Raw genomic sequence first — 17,114 nt, 5'->3', positions numbered from 1 at the left:
GCTCCATGTGCCTCAAACTCCAGCAACACGCTTCGGATCTCCAGTGCTCCTTACGCCGTGAACGAATGAGCGGGGTGGTGTCAAAGCTGTTAATGGAGATGTGAAAGGCTTTCAGTTTATGCAGTGTTTCGTACCAAACTGTTATGATACTGTGTCCATCTCCTAGCTTTAGCTTGCTGGATTGAGAGACTGCTGCAGGACCCTTCCTTTTTGAAGTGAGCATCTTTCACAGTAGCGATACAGCTGACAACACCCGGCATCAAAGGGAGCGACGGTGTTGCTGCAAGTCTCCGCACAGGCAGGAGGTCGATGTGGGTCAGAAGTGCTGTTGGCCAGGCCATGACATGACAGGGCTGTCCTGCGGCCCGGGCCTGTGCTCTGCAGCACTGCTGGAGGAGGAAGCTGTACTACCAGCTCTCCTGTTACTGTGCGACTGTGCAGCAGTTAGACTACCTGTAAGTGGGGAAGAAATTCTTTCTCTGTTTTTTGTATTTAAAAAAATAAGATGCATTTAAAAAGCTTTTCAAGTCCTTGCGGGAAGGGAGTTGTATAGCTATGTTGTTGAGAAGATTTCTATCCTTCCCTTTTCTAACAGCTTCTCCAAATCCAGGGTCACAGGGGAGCTGGAGCCTAACCTGCAAGCACAGGGCAGGGTACAGCCTGGACAGGACGACAGCCCATCACAGGACACACACTCACACACTCGCAACAGGACACACTCACTCACTCACTCACTATCTCTCCAGGGCCAGTTTTCCCAGAAGACAGTTATACTCACCACCATGCCTCCAGGTGAGAATACTTGCTTTACGTGACAGTTGTAAATAAACTTGGTGTGAATTTATCCGTGATGACACATCAGTGGGTGTCCCTATGCGCAAACACTTTCTGACAGGGTGCAAAGTGCTTAAATTTAAACATGAAACTTACCCAGCAAACACATACTTTCAACCCTGCTTTCATGCACTAGTTTTTCAAAACTTGTTCAATTTTAAAAATGAGTCAGTCTGCCTGAGCTCTGCTTCTACAGGAAATACCATCCATTTTAAAGCCTAAAATAATTGAAAACAGTTATACACATATACACTGTGCTACTTAGTTCTAGAGCATTTGGCTACTTCCAGAGAGATGTTTCTCTGTGTTTCACCTTGAATACTCAGTGATAAATACACATACACAGAGTTAATTACTTCCTGCGTTGTGCTGGAGCCCAGAAGGACACAGAACAAATCTGAGAGGTGGCTTCCAAGTTTAGCTCTTAGACCAGTTTCCTCCCAGTTCAGCAATCTACTCCAGCAGAAGTACGGTCTCAAGGTTTCTTTTGTGATGGAGAAGTTGATCTCAACTGGCATTGCTGGAATAAAGTACTTCTAATTATTTCAGACAATAAAAACCGTGTCAGTTTTTACAGACTCGATTAATGACCACTTATTACACAGGAAATACGGCGTGAGCAGTGTTAAGCGTCTGGTGCGTCTTTCCCAGAGGCTTTTGAGGGGGTAAAAAGGACCAACCTCGTGAAGCGAGCGGGTCGGTCCTCCTCGCCGCCAGAGGGCGCCGACAGCAGCGTGTCAAACGCCCCTGCCGCCTGTCTTTTAAGGAGTGAGCTGTGCTGCGGGTTGGCGTGTCTTTGTTCCGCTGTGGAGTCCGGAGCGAGCGGAGAGCGGTCAGCCCGCAGAGCCCAGCCGGGACGCAGCTGAGCAGGGAGGCCGGGACGGCAGCGCCAGCCTCCTCGGAGCATCCCGAGATCTGCGGACGCGCATCGCCCAGCCGGCGGGGTATCGGCACCTCCAGGCGCCCGTCTCGGCTGGGGGTCCGATCGGGGACCGGGGTCCGGGGAGCCCACCAGCAGGTTGGGAACAAGGATACGGAGCTGTCGGCGGTGCAGCCGGGGGATCTGTGAGGAAGACCGGGACTTTCCTAGGATCGGCTCCGCAGAGTGAATGGGATGGAACCGGGGCCATCTGGAGCAGGTGAGCCGCTTAGACGGGGTCCAGCGGGACCGTGCGGGCGGCTCCGGGTTCTGCGGGGGAGACTGGACTTGCAGGCGGAGCCCCCGAGCCTGACGGGCCGAGAAAGCGGCCAGACTGGTTCGTGTGCCCTAGACTGGGGGGAGGTTGCTGGTCCGGGCAGGGTGACAATGGGAATGCTAATTCGGGGGCAGGAAGGCCGGGGTCACATGCGGGGGCGGGGGTCATGCAGCTGAGGAGACTCGGGTCCGACCCGCGCTCTGCACACGCGAGTCAGGTGAGAGGGGCGTGTCGCGATGTTCGCACGCTGGAGCGGCAGACCTGACAACTTCCAGCGCTGTGGGCAGAGGGTCTGGGCGCCGCGGTGAGGCAGGTCAGGTCCGTGGAGAGCGGGTCTCCGGCGCTCCTGGCTGGTTAACTGCGGGAATCAGGCTCGTCGGCAGCTCAGATCGGATGACAGAGCCGATGCCTCCCAGGGTAGCACTGGCAGAGCTCAAATCTAACTTCCACTGGTTCACACCTTTCGTCTGAGAATAGGAAGCGCTTTCTCTGTTCCTACTTATCAGTGATGTTTTTCCATGTCGTGGCTTGACGTTCTCTGCCCTGGCTTCTGTCCGGCTGGGCAGTGTGGTGTGTCCTGTGCCCACAGGGGTGTGTGCTGCAGGCTGCCCAGCGAGCGTCACCAGGGCTCTGGCTCTGTGGCCTGTAGACCAGTGTAAGTGCTAATGGGCACTAGTGGACACAGGTCTGCTGCTGTGTGTGAGGTAGACGTGCCCTGGGAGTGATGTCAGACGCCTGCCTCGCTGCTTCAGCTGTTAAAATGTGTTCTGCAGCTCAGGTCACGCACATGTGGGGGTTCACCCCAGAGCTCACTGCTTCCCTACGTTTGCTCTGAGTCTCACACTCCACCTGGTGTTTCTGGCTGCTGAAACATGCTACATGGTGTCCGGGGTTGTTGCAGAGCCCATGTTTCTGTCCTTATTGCTTTCTCGCTGGCTGTTCCCAGGGTGGTGTTGGACAGAATGCTACGGAGAAACGAAACATCTTATTTCTTGTCACAGCTGAAGCACAGTTTCTGTGCCAGTTTCCCTCACTTGTCCTCGTCGATTTTCATTCCTCCTGGCCTGTTCAGTACTGAATCGGTTTGATTGGCTGGGTTAGACTGGTCCAGATGAGCCCAGTTCTGCTGGTGCTGGGAACTGCTGGACACTGTGCTGTTTTGTCCCTGTGAGACAGATGAGGCCTGAGCCGGTGGTCCTGCTCGCGGCTCTGGTCCCCCCGAACTGCCTGAACGGCCACTGCCACCTGGTCTGCAGTCATGGGGGAACCCCGGGTCCCCAGAAAGCTGCAGGTCTGTGCTGCTGTGTTTGCCAGTGTGAGTCACTGATCTGCGCTTTGGTGGAGTCCCTGCGATCCCAGCTCCCGGCGGGGGGGTCCTGGTTGGGGGAGAGCCGCTGTCTGGCACGCTGGCGCTGTCTGTCGGGTCTGTGGCTGCTGTGTCTCCGTGTCCCTCTGCCAGCTGGCTGCGTGGAAATTGCTGAAAGGAGGGTGAGGGACAGGACCTGTGTGTGTGCGCTGGCAGGCTCTGCCCCCTCCCCGGGCCCCCGAATCTCCATGACAATGGGTGTCTCCATGCGTCTCCATGGAGCGGCCAGGAATGTGGCGGGGGGCCGGCCGGCTGACCCGGGCAGCTCTCTCTCAGGCACAGAGATGGCGTTGCGCTGCCGGACGGCAGTGTGCCAGCCCCTCCAGGCGGAGATCTTCCTCGGCCTCCTTCAGGCACACCCTGACGCTTTTATCTCCAGCCCCACACGTCGCGCGAGTCCTGACTGACAGGCTGAGAGCTTGGCTCATCCCCAGGGAGTGACCGTGTGGGCTGAGTCCACTCAGGGAACCACGTGAAAATCATTCCCAGTTAAATTATTCCCATTGTCAGCCTCGGCTCTTGTAAAAGGAGAAACCGATGGATTTAATGCCGCTGCTTCTTTAATTTAATGCCGTCTTTTCAGGCGCAGCTGTCGATGCGGTTTTAACAGATTTTCCTTCTCTCTGCTTCTCCTCACTCCTTCACCTGCTCCTTCTCTCCTCCCTGCCTCTCCTCTCCCTCTCCCTGCCTCTCCTCTCCCTCTCCCTGCCTCTCCCCTCCCTCTCCTCCCTGCCTCCTCTCCCCTCTCTCTCCCCCTGCCTCTCCTCCTGCCTCTCCTCTCCCCTCCTGCCTCCTCTCTCTCCTCCTGCCTCTCCTCTCCCTCTCCCTCCCTCTTCCCCCACCTCCCCCCCTGCCTCTCCCCTCCCTCTCCTCCCTGCCTCCTCTCCTCTCCCTCTCCCCCTGCCTCTCCTCTCCCTCTCCCCCTGCCTCTCCTCCTGCCTCTCCTCTCCCCTCCTGCCTCCTCTCTCTCCCCCTGCCTCCCAGTGCCCGCGGGGCCCTTCCCCCCGCCCCTGCAGCAGGTGTTCCAGGCTCCGCGGCGCCCGGGCGTGGGCACGGTGGGGAAACCCATCAAGTTGCTCGCCAACTACTTTGAGGTGGACATCCCTAAGATGGACGTGTATCACTATGAGGTCGACATCAAGCCTGACAAGTGTCCGCGCCGAGTCAACAGGTACGGCCCGGCACGTGAATCCGACTCTCGCTGCTCGGCGCCCTGGAGGGGTCAGGGGTCAACAGCAACAGGAAGTCGAGTGAGAGGGAACAGTGCGACTGCAGGTGCCAGCACAGCCTGAGACACAGCCTTGCCTTCGGCAGAAGGCTCGGCGGGATGCGGGGACACGTGAGAAATGCTGGGGTGGTTCTTCCCCCTCTGGGGTGCTGTGTGCATCGCAGTAAGCAGTCTCTCTGTCGCCCCCTGCAGGGAAGTCGTGGAGTACATGGTCCAGCATTTCAAGCCGCAGATCTTTGGCGACAGGAAGCCGGTGTACGACGGCAAGAAGAACATCTACACTGTCATGGCGCTGCCCATCGGCAACGAGCGGGTATGTGGGCTGCCCGCCGGTCACTCTGCCTGATGGTCACTCTGCCCACTGGTCACTCTGCCTGCCCACGCCTGCCGGCAAAAACACGATTCGTTTCACAGACGGCAGCCACAAACCATTGCAGCCAGTTTTTAAAAACAAAAATGAGTAGGTGTGATATTCTGATAGAACAGTGTAAGAATGAGAGCTATCGGTGGGTTTGTGTGAGACTTCGCTCTCCCCCATCGTCTCGCTCTCCGACCCCCAGGTGGATTTTGAGGTGACGATCCCGGGCGAGGGGAAGGACCGGATCTTCAAGGTGTCGATCCGCTGGTTGGCCATCGTGAGCTGGCGGCTCCTGCAGGAGGCGCTGGTGAGCGGGCGGCTGCAGGTGCCGCTGGACTCGGTGCAGGCGCTGGACGTCGCCATGAGGCATCTGGCCTCCATGAGGTACTTCCTGGCCTGGCTGGCTGTGGGTTTGCATAGCAGCAGGGTCGTCATGTCTGAGCACAGTCACACACACTCCTGCATAGCAATAGGGCTGTAATGTCTGAGCAGTGTCTGTTAAGACACTTGCAGTGAGTCACACACACACACACACTCCTGCGTAGTGGCAGGGCTGTGCGTTAGGGTCTAGCGGGGTCATACGCAGGGCAAGTGTGTCTGCCCTGACGGTTCTGTCCTCTTTCCCAGCTTCACTCGAGACTGGAATTGCCAATAACCAGTTTGGCAAATGGCTGTACAGTATCTAAAGGTTCTTGCACCAGTGCTGTACTCAAACGATGAGTGGACCACAGTATGAATGGGGTTTAAAGTACTGTTGTGGGCTGGGAGGGCTCATGTGACTGTGTTAAGGAGTTTGCAGTGAGCAAAAACTCGATGGAGTGGTGGTGTACAGCTGAGCTGTGCTCATTCTCTCAGCCTGTCTGCCTCTCTTCTCTCCCCCTCTCCCCTGCGCAGGTACACCCCAGTGGGGCGCTCTTTCTTCTCTCCCCCCGAGGGGTACTACCACCCCCTGGGCGGGGGGCGCGAGGTGTGGTTTGGGTTCCACCAGTCTGTGAGGCCGGCCATGTGGAAGATGATGCTCAACATTGACGGTGAGTCTCCCACAGTGAGCTGGGGTCCTGGGGCTCTGCCCTGAGCTGTGTCTGTCTGTGCCTGTGTGTTGGAGAGCGCAGTCAGTTGCAGGGTGGGGCCAACGCTCTTGTCTCTCTCAGTGTCGGCCACAGCGTTCTATAAGGCCCAGCCGGTCATTGAGTTCATGTGTGAGGTCCTGGACATCCGCAACATCGACGAGCAGCCCAAGTCGCTGACCGACTCGCAGAGGGTGCGCTTCACCAAGGAGATCAAAGGTGAGAGGGGCAGCCACCCGCCAGGGGGCTCCTGGAGAGGAGCTCTGGGGCACTGGGCTGCAGGGGCAGTGGGGCTCTGGGGCTCAGGGGTGCTGGGGCGCTGGGCTGCAGGGGCAGTGGGGCTCTGGGGCTCAGGGGTGCTGGGGCGCTGGGCTGCAGGGGCGGTGGGGCTCTTGGCGCTGGGCTGCAGGGGAAGGTGTCTGTTTGGAATAAGCATCTGTCGCCCGCAGATGAAGTGTTTGTTCAAAATAAATTGAGGTCCTTATTTGACCCGGGAGGATTTTGTTTCATATTAACATTAATATGAGTATATGAGTATATTCCTCAAAAGACAATTGGCAAGATCCATAGCAAACCAAGTACTTGCTCAGCACGGACAGCAGTGGGCAGCAGTGAGCTAGTCTGTGGTTCTTGGAGCTTACAGCTGTCTGACGTGGCTGTGGGGAAATTTAACACCTCCGATAACCTGCAACCCACCGTGACTTCTGACGGCCCCCTCTCTTTCTGTGCGCAGGGCTGAAGGTGGAGGTGACGCACTGCGGTCAGATGAAGAGGAAATATCGCGTCTGCAATGTCACACGCCGCCCTGCCAGCCACCAAACGTGAGTCCCTCAGGGGTGAGGGGTTGGCTGTTCTGTTGCCGTGCTTCTTACGTTCTCTTACTCACTGTGTTTTGGTAATCCTATCTGAAAGCCTGATTGTGCTGTGAAGCAGTTCTGCTAGATGTCCTGCTCTTTTCTGGCTGGCACAGCAGAGCCAGATCCTGCCAGAGTGTGGACATTGATGTTTCCTTTGTCCCGATTCCATTCACACACCTCGGGAACGCTGGGTTTGTGCCATCGTGACACCTGCGGCCAAACCCCTCACTCAGCCACCAAAATCAAAACCAGCTCTAATCCCTGGGCTGATTTCTTCCTTGGTATAAAAAATCCTTTGTACACGGAAAGTTCAGAACCGGAGGCACTTCTTTGTGCAAAGGCTGGAGGGAGGCAAAGGGAAGCCGATATCCTGAAACAAATCTGTCCAGGTGCAGGTTCAACTGATGTCTCAGCAGTCGTCTTTCTTGCACCTGCGACTCTCGCTGGGTTGAACTTAAATCCCATGAGTGTACTGATGTAGAGTCAGGATTAAATAACCACCTCCTGTTATTCTGAGATATGTCTTGAAATCTGAGCCTGAAATAAGCTGTTTTTTCACAGAATTGTAAAGATAATGTATTTCACGGTTAAAGGATCATTGTTACAGCGTTATTTTCAGAAAAACCCTTATTCTGCTTGGAAAATCCTGGCATGTGAAAGTGAACAGGCCGTCAGAGCCTGCAGAAGAGGATTCGTCTGTGAGAAGCCGTTGGTACTGACTGTAGTTCTGTGCTCCAGACTGGGCTTGGATCGCTGTAAAAGCACAATTAACCCTAATCTGTAGCCTCCTCTCTCTGCAGGTTCCCCCTGCAGCTGGAGAATGGCCAGACGGTGGAGTGCACTGTGGCCCAGTACTTCAAGCAGAAGTACAGCCTGCAGCTGAAGTACCCTCACCTGCCCTGCCTGCAGGTGGGACAGGAGCAGAAACACACCTATCTGCCCCTGGAGGTAAGACTGGTGACTGAGCCTCACTCTCGGCTTTTTCACAAGACTGTGCTGTGAGACTGTGGCACTTTGGCCAAGAAGAGTGAGAGACAGGCAGAGAAAGCAGACAAGAGGAAGACAAATGTGACACATTCAGACAAATATAAAATATTTGTCCCCAGATACTGTCTCTGAGTGATGTTTAGAAGATGAGTCTGGTTCAGCTGTCACCTCACTGTGCTGGAACAGACCAGAACAAGGGATCGGTCTCTGAGATGGGCCCAGGCCGGGCCCAGGTCTTTCAGTGGGGCCTGGCTCTGAGTGCTGCGCCCTCTGGGGACGGGAAGTGACCCTCTTGTGCCCCACAGGTGTGTAACATCGTGGCGGGGCAGCGCTGCATCAAGAAACTGACGGATAACCAGACCTCCACCATGATCAAAGCCACAGCGCGCTCTGCGCCCGACAGGCAGGAGGAGATCAGCCGGCTGGTGAGTGTGGCAGCTGGGGGCCACTGGGGGGGCCCCTGGGGAGCCACCATTGGTTTCATCTCCTCTTTCTCTCTTCCTGTCCAGATGAAGAATGCCAGTTACAATCTGGACCCCTATATCCAGGAGTTTGGGATCAAGGTGAAGGACGACATGGCGGAGGTGACGGGCAGGGTGCTGCCGGCTCCAATCCTACAGTACGGAGGCCGGGTGAGAGAGGGGCCGGGGGTTGGGGTCTGGAGTCGGGGGAGCAGAGCACCTGCGGAGGACCGAGAGGCACCAGAGCGGATAAACTCTTCACTCTGTGCTGACAGGCGTTTGTGCTGCTCCAACAGAACCGGGCCATCGCCACGCCGAACCAGGGCGTGTGGGACATGAGGGGGAAGCAGTTCTACAACGGGATCGAGATCAAGGTGTGGGCGATCGCCTGCTTCGCGCCCCAGAAACAGTGTCGGGAGGAGGTGCTGAAGTGAGTGCGCTGCTGCTTACTCAGGAGGGGGGGCAGAGCAGTGTGGGGGTGGGGTCAGTGTTGGGGAGTGCAGTCAGGTGTGGGGGGGTGAGGTCAGTGGAATGAGGCAGGGTTGGGGAGGGTGGGGTCAGTGGGGTAGAGCAGGTTGAAGATACTGGTCATGATTAATGCCCCCAGTGTGTTTTGTTACATTCACTGTTCTTGCAGCTGGGCCGGTGGGCTGAGTGAGACAGGACTGGGAACTCCGGGTTGTCGCTGCTGTCTTGAACAGAAGGTCGTTACACTCAGCCAGGCGTCAGGTGGTCTGGGATGGGGTTAGAAGTGGCTCCTTTGCTTCTGTCTTTGCAGAAATTTCACAGACCAGCTGCGCAAGATCTCGAAGGACGCGGGGATGCCCATCCAGGGCCAGCCGTGCTTCTGTAAATACGCGCAGGGCGCCGACAGCGTGGAGCCCATGTTCCGCCACTTGAAGAACACCTATTCAGGCCTGCAGCTCATCATCGTCATTCTCCCAGGAAAGACTCCAGTCTACGGTACGACTGCCTGGGGCCACGTGTCTGTTTCTCCGTCTCGCTGCCCAACTCGGTCTCTGTTCCACTCTGTGCTGCTTGTGCTCTTGCTGGCCGCTGCCTCTCCCCTCACTCTCTGCCCCTCGCTGTCTCTGTCTCCAGCGGAGGTGAAGCGGGTGGGAGACACTCTGCTGGGAATGGCCACCCAGTGTGTCCAGGTGAAGAACGTGGTGAAGACCTCCCCTCAGACCCTCTCCAACCTCTGCCTCAAAATCAACGTCAAGCTGGGCGGCATCAACAACATCCTGGTGCCCCATCAGCGGTGAGAGACCCGGGGGGTCGTGGGGTCACGTGGGTGTGTGAGGGGGCAGGGCGTTGATGGGTGTGTGTGAGGAGGCAGGGGGTTCTTAGGTGTGTGTGAGGGGGCAGGTGGTTCTTAGGTGTGTGTGAGGGGGCAGGTGGTTCTTAGGTGTGTGCGAGGGGGCAGGGGGTTCTTAGGTGTGTGTGAGGGGGCAGGGGGTTGATGGGTGTGTGCGAGGGGGCAGGGGGTTCTTAGGTGTGTGTGAGAGGGCAAGGGGTTCTTAGGTGTGTGCGAGGGGGCAGGGGGTTCTTAGGTGTGTGCGAGGGGGCAGGGGGTTCTTAGGTGTGTGCGAGGGGGCAAGGGGTTCTTAGGTGTGTGTGAGGGGGCAGGGGGTTCTTAGGTGTGTGTGAGAGGGCAAGGGGTTCTTAGGTGTGTGCGAGGGGGCAGGGGGTTCTTAGGTGTGTGCGAGGGGGCAGGGGGTTCTTGGGTGTGTGTGTGAGAGGGCAAGGGGTTCTTAGGTGTGTGTGAGGGGGCAGGGGGTTCTTAGGTGTGTGCGAGGGGGCAGGGGGTTCTTGGGTGTGTGCGAGGGGGCAGGGGGTTCTTAGGTGTGTGTGTGAGAGGGCAAGGGGTTCTTAGGTGTGTGTGAGGGGGCAGGGGGATCTTAGGTGTGTGTGAGGGGGCAGGGGGATCTTAGGTGTGTGCGAGGGGGCAGGGGGTTCTTGGGTGTGTGTGTGAGAGGGCAAGGGGTTCTTAGGTGTGTGTGAGGGGGCAGGGGGATCTTAGGTGTGTGTGAGGGGGCAGGGGGATCTTAGGTGTGTGTGAGGGGGCAGGGGTTCTCTTGGGTGTGTGTGAGGGGGCAGGGGTTCTCTTGGGTGTGTGTGAGGGGGCAGGGGTTCTTGGGTGTGTGTGAGAGCCTCACAAGCCGTGCTGTCCCTGATGCTGCTCTCGGCTCTGCTGTTGCAGCTCCGCTGTCTTCCAGCAGCCGGTGATCTTCCTGGGCGCCGATGTGACGCACCCTCCAGCAGGCGACGGGAAGAAGCCCTCCATTACTGCCGTGAGCGATCGTCCCTGCCTGCCTGTCGCGCCCTCACACTTCCCTGGCCTCATGCTGAAGCTGTAACAACACAGAGTACCCAGCCCTATCAAGAACCAAACAGGAGCGAGAAGGCGGAGGCAGGCTGTGTGGGTCTGAGGGTGACGACGGCAGTGTTTTGGAAAAGGGGGGTGAACGTGTCGCTGAGTGGTAGTGGGAGCTCTGTGCTGTGGGACAGTGTGTTCCATCTGTGTTAGACACACCCGGTGGGGAATCCTGGACGCGCAGAGTAAGAGGAGGAGAATTGCTCTGTGATGACTCACCCCTCCCCCTCCTCCTCCCTCGCCGGCCCTGGTTGAGTGACATCACCCCCCCATCTCTGACGTTGCTGCTATCCCACGCTGCACTGGGCTCCTTCTGATTCACTGCACTGCTCTGCCAACAAAGCCGTTGTCTAGCAACGCTGACGAGCGCCTGACTCACACAGTGACTGAGCCGCGGCATTGTTCACAGAGGCCGGCAGCTGCTTTGCGCGGAGACAGGGTGGGCAGTGAGGAGAGGATGTGCGGCTCGCACTGCGCAGGGTGTGGAGGGAACTAAGAAGAAACGGGTGCTGTGGGTGGGCGTGCTGGTATGTGGGCTGGTGTCTTACTTCCCCTGCAGGAAGCTGGGGAGAGAAGCCACACTGACTCAGCACTGTACTCTTTCGGTTTCTGATGGCCTCTCCTGTTCACTGGTTCTTTCTGTTATTTGCCTTTTCTTTATTCTCTCACGCCTTGTGTGTTCCTCTGCCACCGTCTCGCTCAGTCCTCTCCACAGTTGATACCATCTGATCGCTGCAGCTCTGTCTGAATTCAGCAGACAGTTGGCCTGAGCTGTGGAGCCTGAGACCCCGGGACATAAGCGATGTGGGGAAGAGCAGCAGGTCCTGGTGGTCTGAATGCCCGTTTCTTCGTTTGTCTTTCCGCCCCATCTAGGTGGTGGGCAGTATGGACGCCCACCCCAGCCGGTACTGTGCCACAGTGCGAGTGCAGCGTCCCCGGCAGGAGATCATAGAGGACCTCTCCTATATGGTTCGGGAGCTGCTGATCCAGTTCTACAAGTCGACTCGCTTCAAGCCCACCCGGATCATCTTCTATCGGGACGGGGTGCCGGAAGGACAGCTGCCCCAGGTACAGCTCTAGACTGGACCGGGTCGGGTCGGCTGGTCACAGTGTAGCCCAGGAGGTCTTGTTGTGCCAAGAAGCTCAGACCCTCACTGTCCCTCGGCTTTCTGTCCCCAGATCCTCCACTACGAGCTGCTGGCCATCCGGGATGCCTGCATCAAGCTGGAGAAGGACTACCAGCCCGGCATCACCTACATCGTGGTGCAGAAGAGACACCACACCCGGCTCTTCTGCGCCGACAAGGCTGAGCGGGTGAGGGAGTGCCTCAGCCCCTCTTCCTTCACTGCTCGCTCTTGACTGTGGGTCAGGTCTGGCGTCTTCCTGGTGTCTGAGTGCTGCTTGTCTCTCTCCGCTCAGATCGGGAAGAGTGGGAACATTCCTGCGGGCACCACCGTGGACACCAGCATCACCCACCCCTTCGAGTTCGACTTCTATCTGTGCAGCCACGCTGGCATTCAGGTGGGATACAAGTGCAGCGCTCTCCGTCAACAGCAAAGTGTGAGGAGCTTCAGCAGACGCACAGCCTGTAGAGGCTCAGCTCACAGAGCTCGGAAAATCACTCTTCACCTGCCTCAAAACAAGCCTGCATTGCAGAAATAAGATGCCATTGGCTCTCAATTAATATACTTAAGAGATCACAAATGGTGACCTGCCAGCACAATCCTGCAAGCCCTGGTTCTTAAGCGCACTCGCAGCCAGGGTATGTGTAGCTTGAGCAGAGCTCTGGGGTGAAAGCTGTACTTGTTTCCTTGAGATCTGGCTCTTCTGCTGCAGACCAGCAAGCCCTGGGCTTGTCCAGGCTGACGGTGCCCAGGCCTGACTGCAGTCTCCCTCCTGCCTCCCTTGTAGGGTACCAGCCGCCCCTCACACTACTACGTCCTCTGGGACGATAATCGCTTCACGGCGGATGAACTGCAGATTCTCACCTACCAGCTGTGCCACACCTATGTGCGCTGCACGCGCTCCGTCTCCATCCCTGCGCCCGCCTACTACGCGCGGCTGGTGGCGTTCCGCGCCCGCTACCACCTGGTGGACAAGGAGCACGACAGGTGAGAGGGGGGAGCAGCCCGGCACGTTGTGATGCTGTTGTTCTTGCCATGGTGCTCTGCTCTCCAGTGAGCTGGAGGCCGTTGTCTCTGCGGTGCTCTGCCCTCCAGTGATCCAGGGTCTGCCTTTCTCTTGCAGTGGGGAGGGAAGCCACATCTCAGGCCAGAGTAACGGTCGGGACCCCCAGGCCCTGGCCAAAGCCGTGCAGGTTCACCAGGACACCCTGCGGACCATGTACTTCGCCTGAGCCGCGCCCTCCCAGCACACCTCACGGACCTCACTGAGCCAGAGCGGCCCGAACCCAGGGCCGTCCTCCTGAAGCACAGACTGCTGCGAGCAGCTGGACGTGGCTCCGCACTCACCAGGAAACTGTTTCTAAGACTCCGGGATTTTATTTTTTTTATATATATTATATATAGAAGTATATATATTTACACTTCCGAGTATGTATGCAATACTGAGGAAAGGAGCTGAGGTCCTTGACTGCCCACACATGCTGCCTCTGTCTGTGGACTCGCCTCCCACAGACAGCCCGTAGAGTTAGATCTGCAACATGTTGAGGAAGTTTTTTTTACTGAAAAAAACTTTCCTTATGTTTTTATCCTTTTGTTATTGTTTTAAAATGTTTATTTTTACCCAAGGTAAGGTACAATAGCACTTGCTTGTCTTAGGCCTGCTAGGCTGTGTGTTCGCAGGGAGAGGAGGGAGGGCTGTAGGTCAGCGTGCTGTCGATTGGAGAGTGCCTTACCACAGTGCTGGGACGAGGAGAAGCAGCTGCCCGTATGGACACACTGGTGCCAGGGCCCACCTGGGGTGCTGGGACTCCTGACTCTCCCTCTGATTTGCCTGCTGCTCCGGAGCAAACAAACCGGTCTGCACAGGAGGGAGAGGTCAGCAGAGACCTGGATGAGCTCTGTGTGCTCGCTAGCTCTGTGGAGCTGTGGAGGAAAGCCCAATGTGAACTGAGCTGTGGGTTCGAGACCTCGCAGGGCCTGCATCTTCAGCAAGTCCATCATTTCATCTGTCCACATTCACAGTCTCCTTCTCTGTCGTCACTCAGCTTTGTGCAGCGATTCACCAGCCGGGAGCACGGTGGCTGTGGGACTGTACACAGACGCAGGCCACGCGGCAGCGTCCTCTCGAGCAGCAGCTTGGCTTCTGAAGACAGCTGAGCAACACTTCTATGCATGTCCACAGGGCACACGGGTTACAACAACGCTGACGGCGCACACTCCTCTGTTCTTCCTCGCACGCTGGTCTCGCCTGTCGAGGGCTCTCTGCGTGCCCTGCCAGACCCCTGGCACAGCGACAGTCTCTCCTCTCCACGGCAGCTCTATTGCGCCCCGCAGGGGGCAGAGAGAGCCAGGCTGTTGCTCTTGGCTGCAGCTGCCCCCTAGAGAGAGAGGGAGCATCGTCTGTTGTCCAGCAGCTGGAGGTGTGCTGCAGTGCACGATGTTGACCCAGGGCAGCTTGACTCATAATTACAGTGTTCTGGGCCCAGTATAGACCCTCAGACAAGGACTCGTGTTTTCCAAGCGGTTTTGACAAATTCCATCCCTGTTACTGGTCCCTGTGTCTCACTGAAGCCCCAGGTGCTTTTTTTGTTCAGTAGCATCAATTACTATGTAAATAATGAAATATAGGACCCTGCCTGCCTATGTTTAGATTTAAAATATTGTCAAAACTTCTCAGAATGCACAGATGTGGTTCTTAGTCTGACGGCATAATTTGCTCAGTTTGAACATCGGTGAATAGCGACAGACGCCCTGCCTGCAGTATCACCTGGTCTCCTCCAGGGGAGCCCCTAACCTCTTACCCAGCTATGCAGAGATGCACTGTGCACTCCTTCGCCCACAGCTTGGACATCTCTTTCGCTGCTCCCTCAGCTCAGGCCCCAGCTGCTCGGGGTCAGTGCGGGACGGGGGAGTGGCCGAAGGGGAGAGACGAGAGCCGTGTCGCAGACCGGTGCCAGGATGTGTGCGAGCGCAGAGTCCAGGCTGAATAAGCAATATGCCACTGCGGACTGTAGTCCAGATATAGCACTTCCGAACAGAACCGATAGGGAATATGGAAACTAGTTCTCATGGGTCAGTATTAAATAGTGTGAAATGTTCTGGTTATTTTTTGAATAAAATGTGTGTTTTTATTATGCTTGTGTTTGTATAATTTTTCTTTAGCATTATTTTTAGACACTTCAGCTTTTATTTTTTATGCATCCTGAAAGACTGTGATCACTTAGTTTAAAGGGAGTGATATCAGGCCTTTTCTGTGCCGTGAGTTCATCTGTGTTTGAACCCAAGGCCAAGGCTGTGGAGGGCCTCGTGCTGAAAAGCTCTATACGAGTGCAAGGTATTGTTTTTCGTGTTTATTATTAACTGGCGCACACAGTAGCAGATGGGCACTGTCACTGTCCACCCACACGGGGTTTCTGCCAGGTAGCTCTGTGGTTGAGGGGCATTAGGGGCATCCCTCACTGGTGCAGACGCTGCCCTAGAGAGGGGAGAGGGTGAAAGCTCCAAAATTCCTGGGGCTTCTGATTGTGACGGCTGCTTCATTTCCAGATTAATACAATGTAGTTTTGGCTATAGTTTTCATTATTTTACACAGTTCTAACCTAAACAAAGCTGATGAAAATAACTTGTTGGTAATCGCTGTATTAACTGGCCGAACTGCTTCAGAATAGTGGACTATGAAGCACAGTGGTGGCAGGCGTGTCTCCTGTGGGCCAGGCGGACTCCTCCACACTGGTTTGCGTCTGAGCACTGGGTGTCCATTACCATGACTCTTGACTTGACAAGTAGCAAATGACCAAGTGCATTCTGAAACACCTTTTTATATACCTGCTTAATTATATGGACTAGTATAAAATTGTTTTAACATTGTTTTGACCTGAAGCTTGATGCCAGCGTGGTTGTCCCCTCTGGACACTCTCTACAGTTGAGTGTAGAAAAAGTTGAGTGTAGAAAAAGGGTCTTATGTTATTGCACCACCTATTGAAGGGGCAGTGTGGACACATCCATCAGGCCTGCTTGGAAAAGGAAAGAGTAAATCAAATAAACTGCGCAGGGCAGACCCAGGGTGCTGTCTGTGTGGAGTTTGCATGTTCTCACTGGGTACATGAGGGTTTCCTCCTACATTCCTGTGGGAGACATGGAAAACTGTCCCTGGTGTGAGTGTGTGTGTGTGTGTGTGTGTGTGTGTGATGGGCTGGCCCTGGTAAGAGTGTGTGTTACTGCCATGGGTGGACTGGTGTCCCATCCAGGGTGTGTCCTGCCCTGTGCCCAGTGCTTGCTGGGATAGACTGGCTCCCCTGCGACTCTGGTAAGAAGGATAAAGTAATACTTCTAATTGGAATAAATTATTAACAGAACAAATTTTCAAAAGGCAGGAAATCAATTCAAAATACCTATGCTATTAAAAGCATATTTAGGGATGACGATGAACTAAAACATGCACAATTTAGAATTCAAAGCCTGTTGATCTCAACTGGCACAACTACAGAAGGTCCTAGAGACGTTGATAAAGACACAGCGAAACAGATTCTAGCGGAGCTCTATCGGTTATTTGACTTTTTCCTGTGGCGCTGACAACATAAATGAATTGATTGTGGTAAAAAAACAAGTCCCTGTGTCCTTGCAGTCGATCCAGGACAGTACAGTCATGAAAACAGGGGGCCTCAGCCAGGAGAGACAGTGCAGTAAAAACAGCACCAGAGCCGGCCGGTGGGCAGACACACTCCAGGGGCAGGAGCCACCCCTCAGACCAGCGTCCAGGGGCAGGAGCGACCCCTCAGACCAGCGTCCAGGGGCAGGAGCGGCCCCTCAGACCAGCGTCCAGGGGCAGGAGCGACCCCTCAGACCAGCGTCCAGGGGCAGGAGCGACCTTCAGACCAGCGTCCAGGGGCAGGAGCGACCCCTCAGACCAGCGTCCAGGGGCAGGAGCGACCCCTCAGACCAGCGTCCAGGGGCAGGAGCGACCCTCAGACCAGCGTCCAGGGGCAGGAGCGACCCCTCAGACCAGCGTCCAGGGGCAGGAGCGACCCCTCAGACCAGCGTCCAGGGGCAGGAGCGACCCCTCAGACCAGCGTCCAGGGGCAGGAGCGGCCCCTCAGACCGGTGTCCAGGGGTACGAGCGACCCCTCAGCCCGGTGTCCGGGGGCAGGAGCGACCCTTCAGACCGGTGTCCAGGGGCAGGAGCGACCCCTCAGACCGGTGTCCAGGGGTACGAGCGACCCCTCAGCCCGGTGTCCGGGGGCAGGAGGGGTTAACAGCGGC

At 56.3% G+C, this 17,114-nt stretch overlaps 1 protein-coding gene across 1 annotated transcript; it reads left to right on the top strand.

The window, feature by feature from the left end:
• Positions 1–53: 53 nt before the first annotated feature.
• ago1 (argonaute RISC component 1) lies at positions 54–14,989 on the top strand. Its single transcript, XM_088602333.1, has 21 exons — positions 54–455; positions 596–792; positions 1,601–1,973; positions 4,381–4,567; positions 4,817–4,937; positions 5,185–5,366; positions 5,877–6,013; positions 6,134–6,268; positions 6,783–6,870; positions 7,707–7,854; positions 8,199–8,318; positions 8,403–8,525; positions 8,651–8,784; positions 9,133–9,317; positions 9,456–9,615; positions 10,558–10,648; positions 11,605–11,799; positions 11,911–12,045; positions 12,151–12,252; positions 12,643–12,842; positions 12,979–14,989. The coding sequence occupies exons 3-21, from the start codon at positions 1,949–1,951 to the stop codon at positions 13,085–13,087; spliced, it is 2,577 nt and encodes an 858-aa protein (XP_088458459.1). The 5' UTR covers positions 54–455; positions 596–792; positions 1,601–1,948; the 3' UTR covers positions 13,088–14,989.
• Positions 14,990–17,114: the final 2,125 nt, after the last annotated feature.

Source organism: Lepisosteus platostomus, chromosome 13, assembly GCF_059453375.1.
Source record: "Lepisosteus platostomus isolate fLepPlt1 chromosome 13, fLepPlt1.hap1, whole genome shotgun sequence".
Classification (NCBI taxonomy): Eukaryota; Metazoa; Chordata; class Actinopteri; order Semionotiformes; family Lepisosteidae; genus Lepisosteus; species Lepisosteus platostomus.
Note: the sequence above shows the minus strand (reverse complement) of the source record. Positions and strands in the feature narration are given on the sequence as shown.

Bases quoted from the DNA above. Each gene is read 5' to 3' on its own strand.
- ago1 (XM_088602333.1), top strand. From the start codon at position 1,949: ATGGAACCGGGGCCATCTGGAGCAG. The intron at 1,974-4,380 runs GTGAGCCGCTTA...CCTGCCTCCCAG, and splicing joins ACCGGGGCCATCTGGAGCAG to TGCCCGCGGGGCCCTTCCCC. The intron at 8,526-8,650 runs GTGAGAGAGGGG...CTGCTCCAACAG, and splicing joins TCCTACAGTACGGAGGCCGG to AACCGGGCCATCGCCACGCC.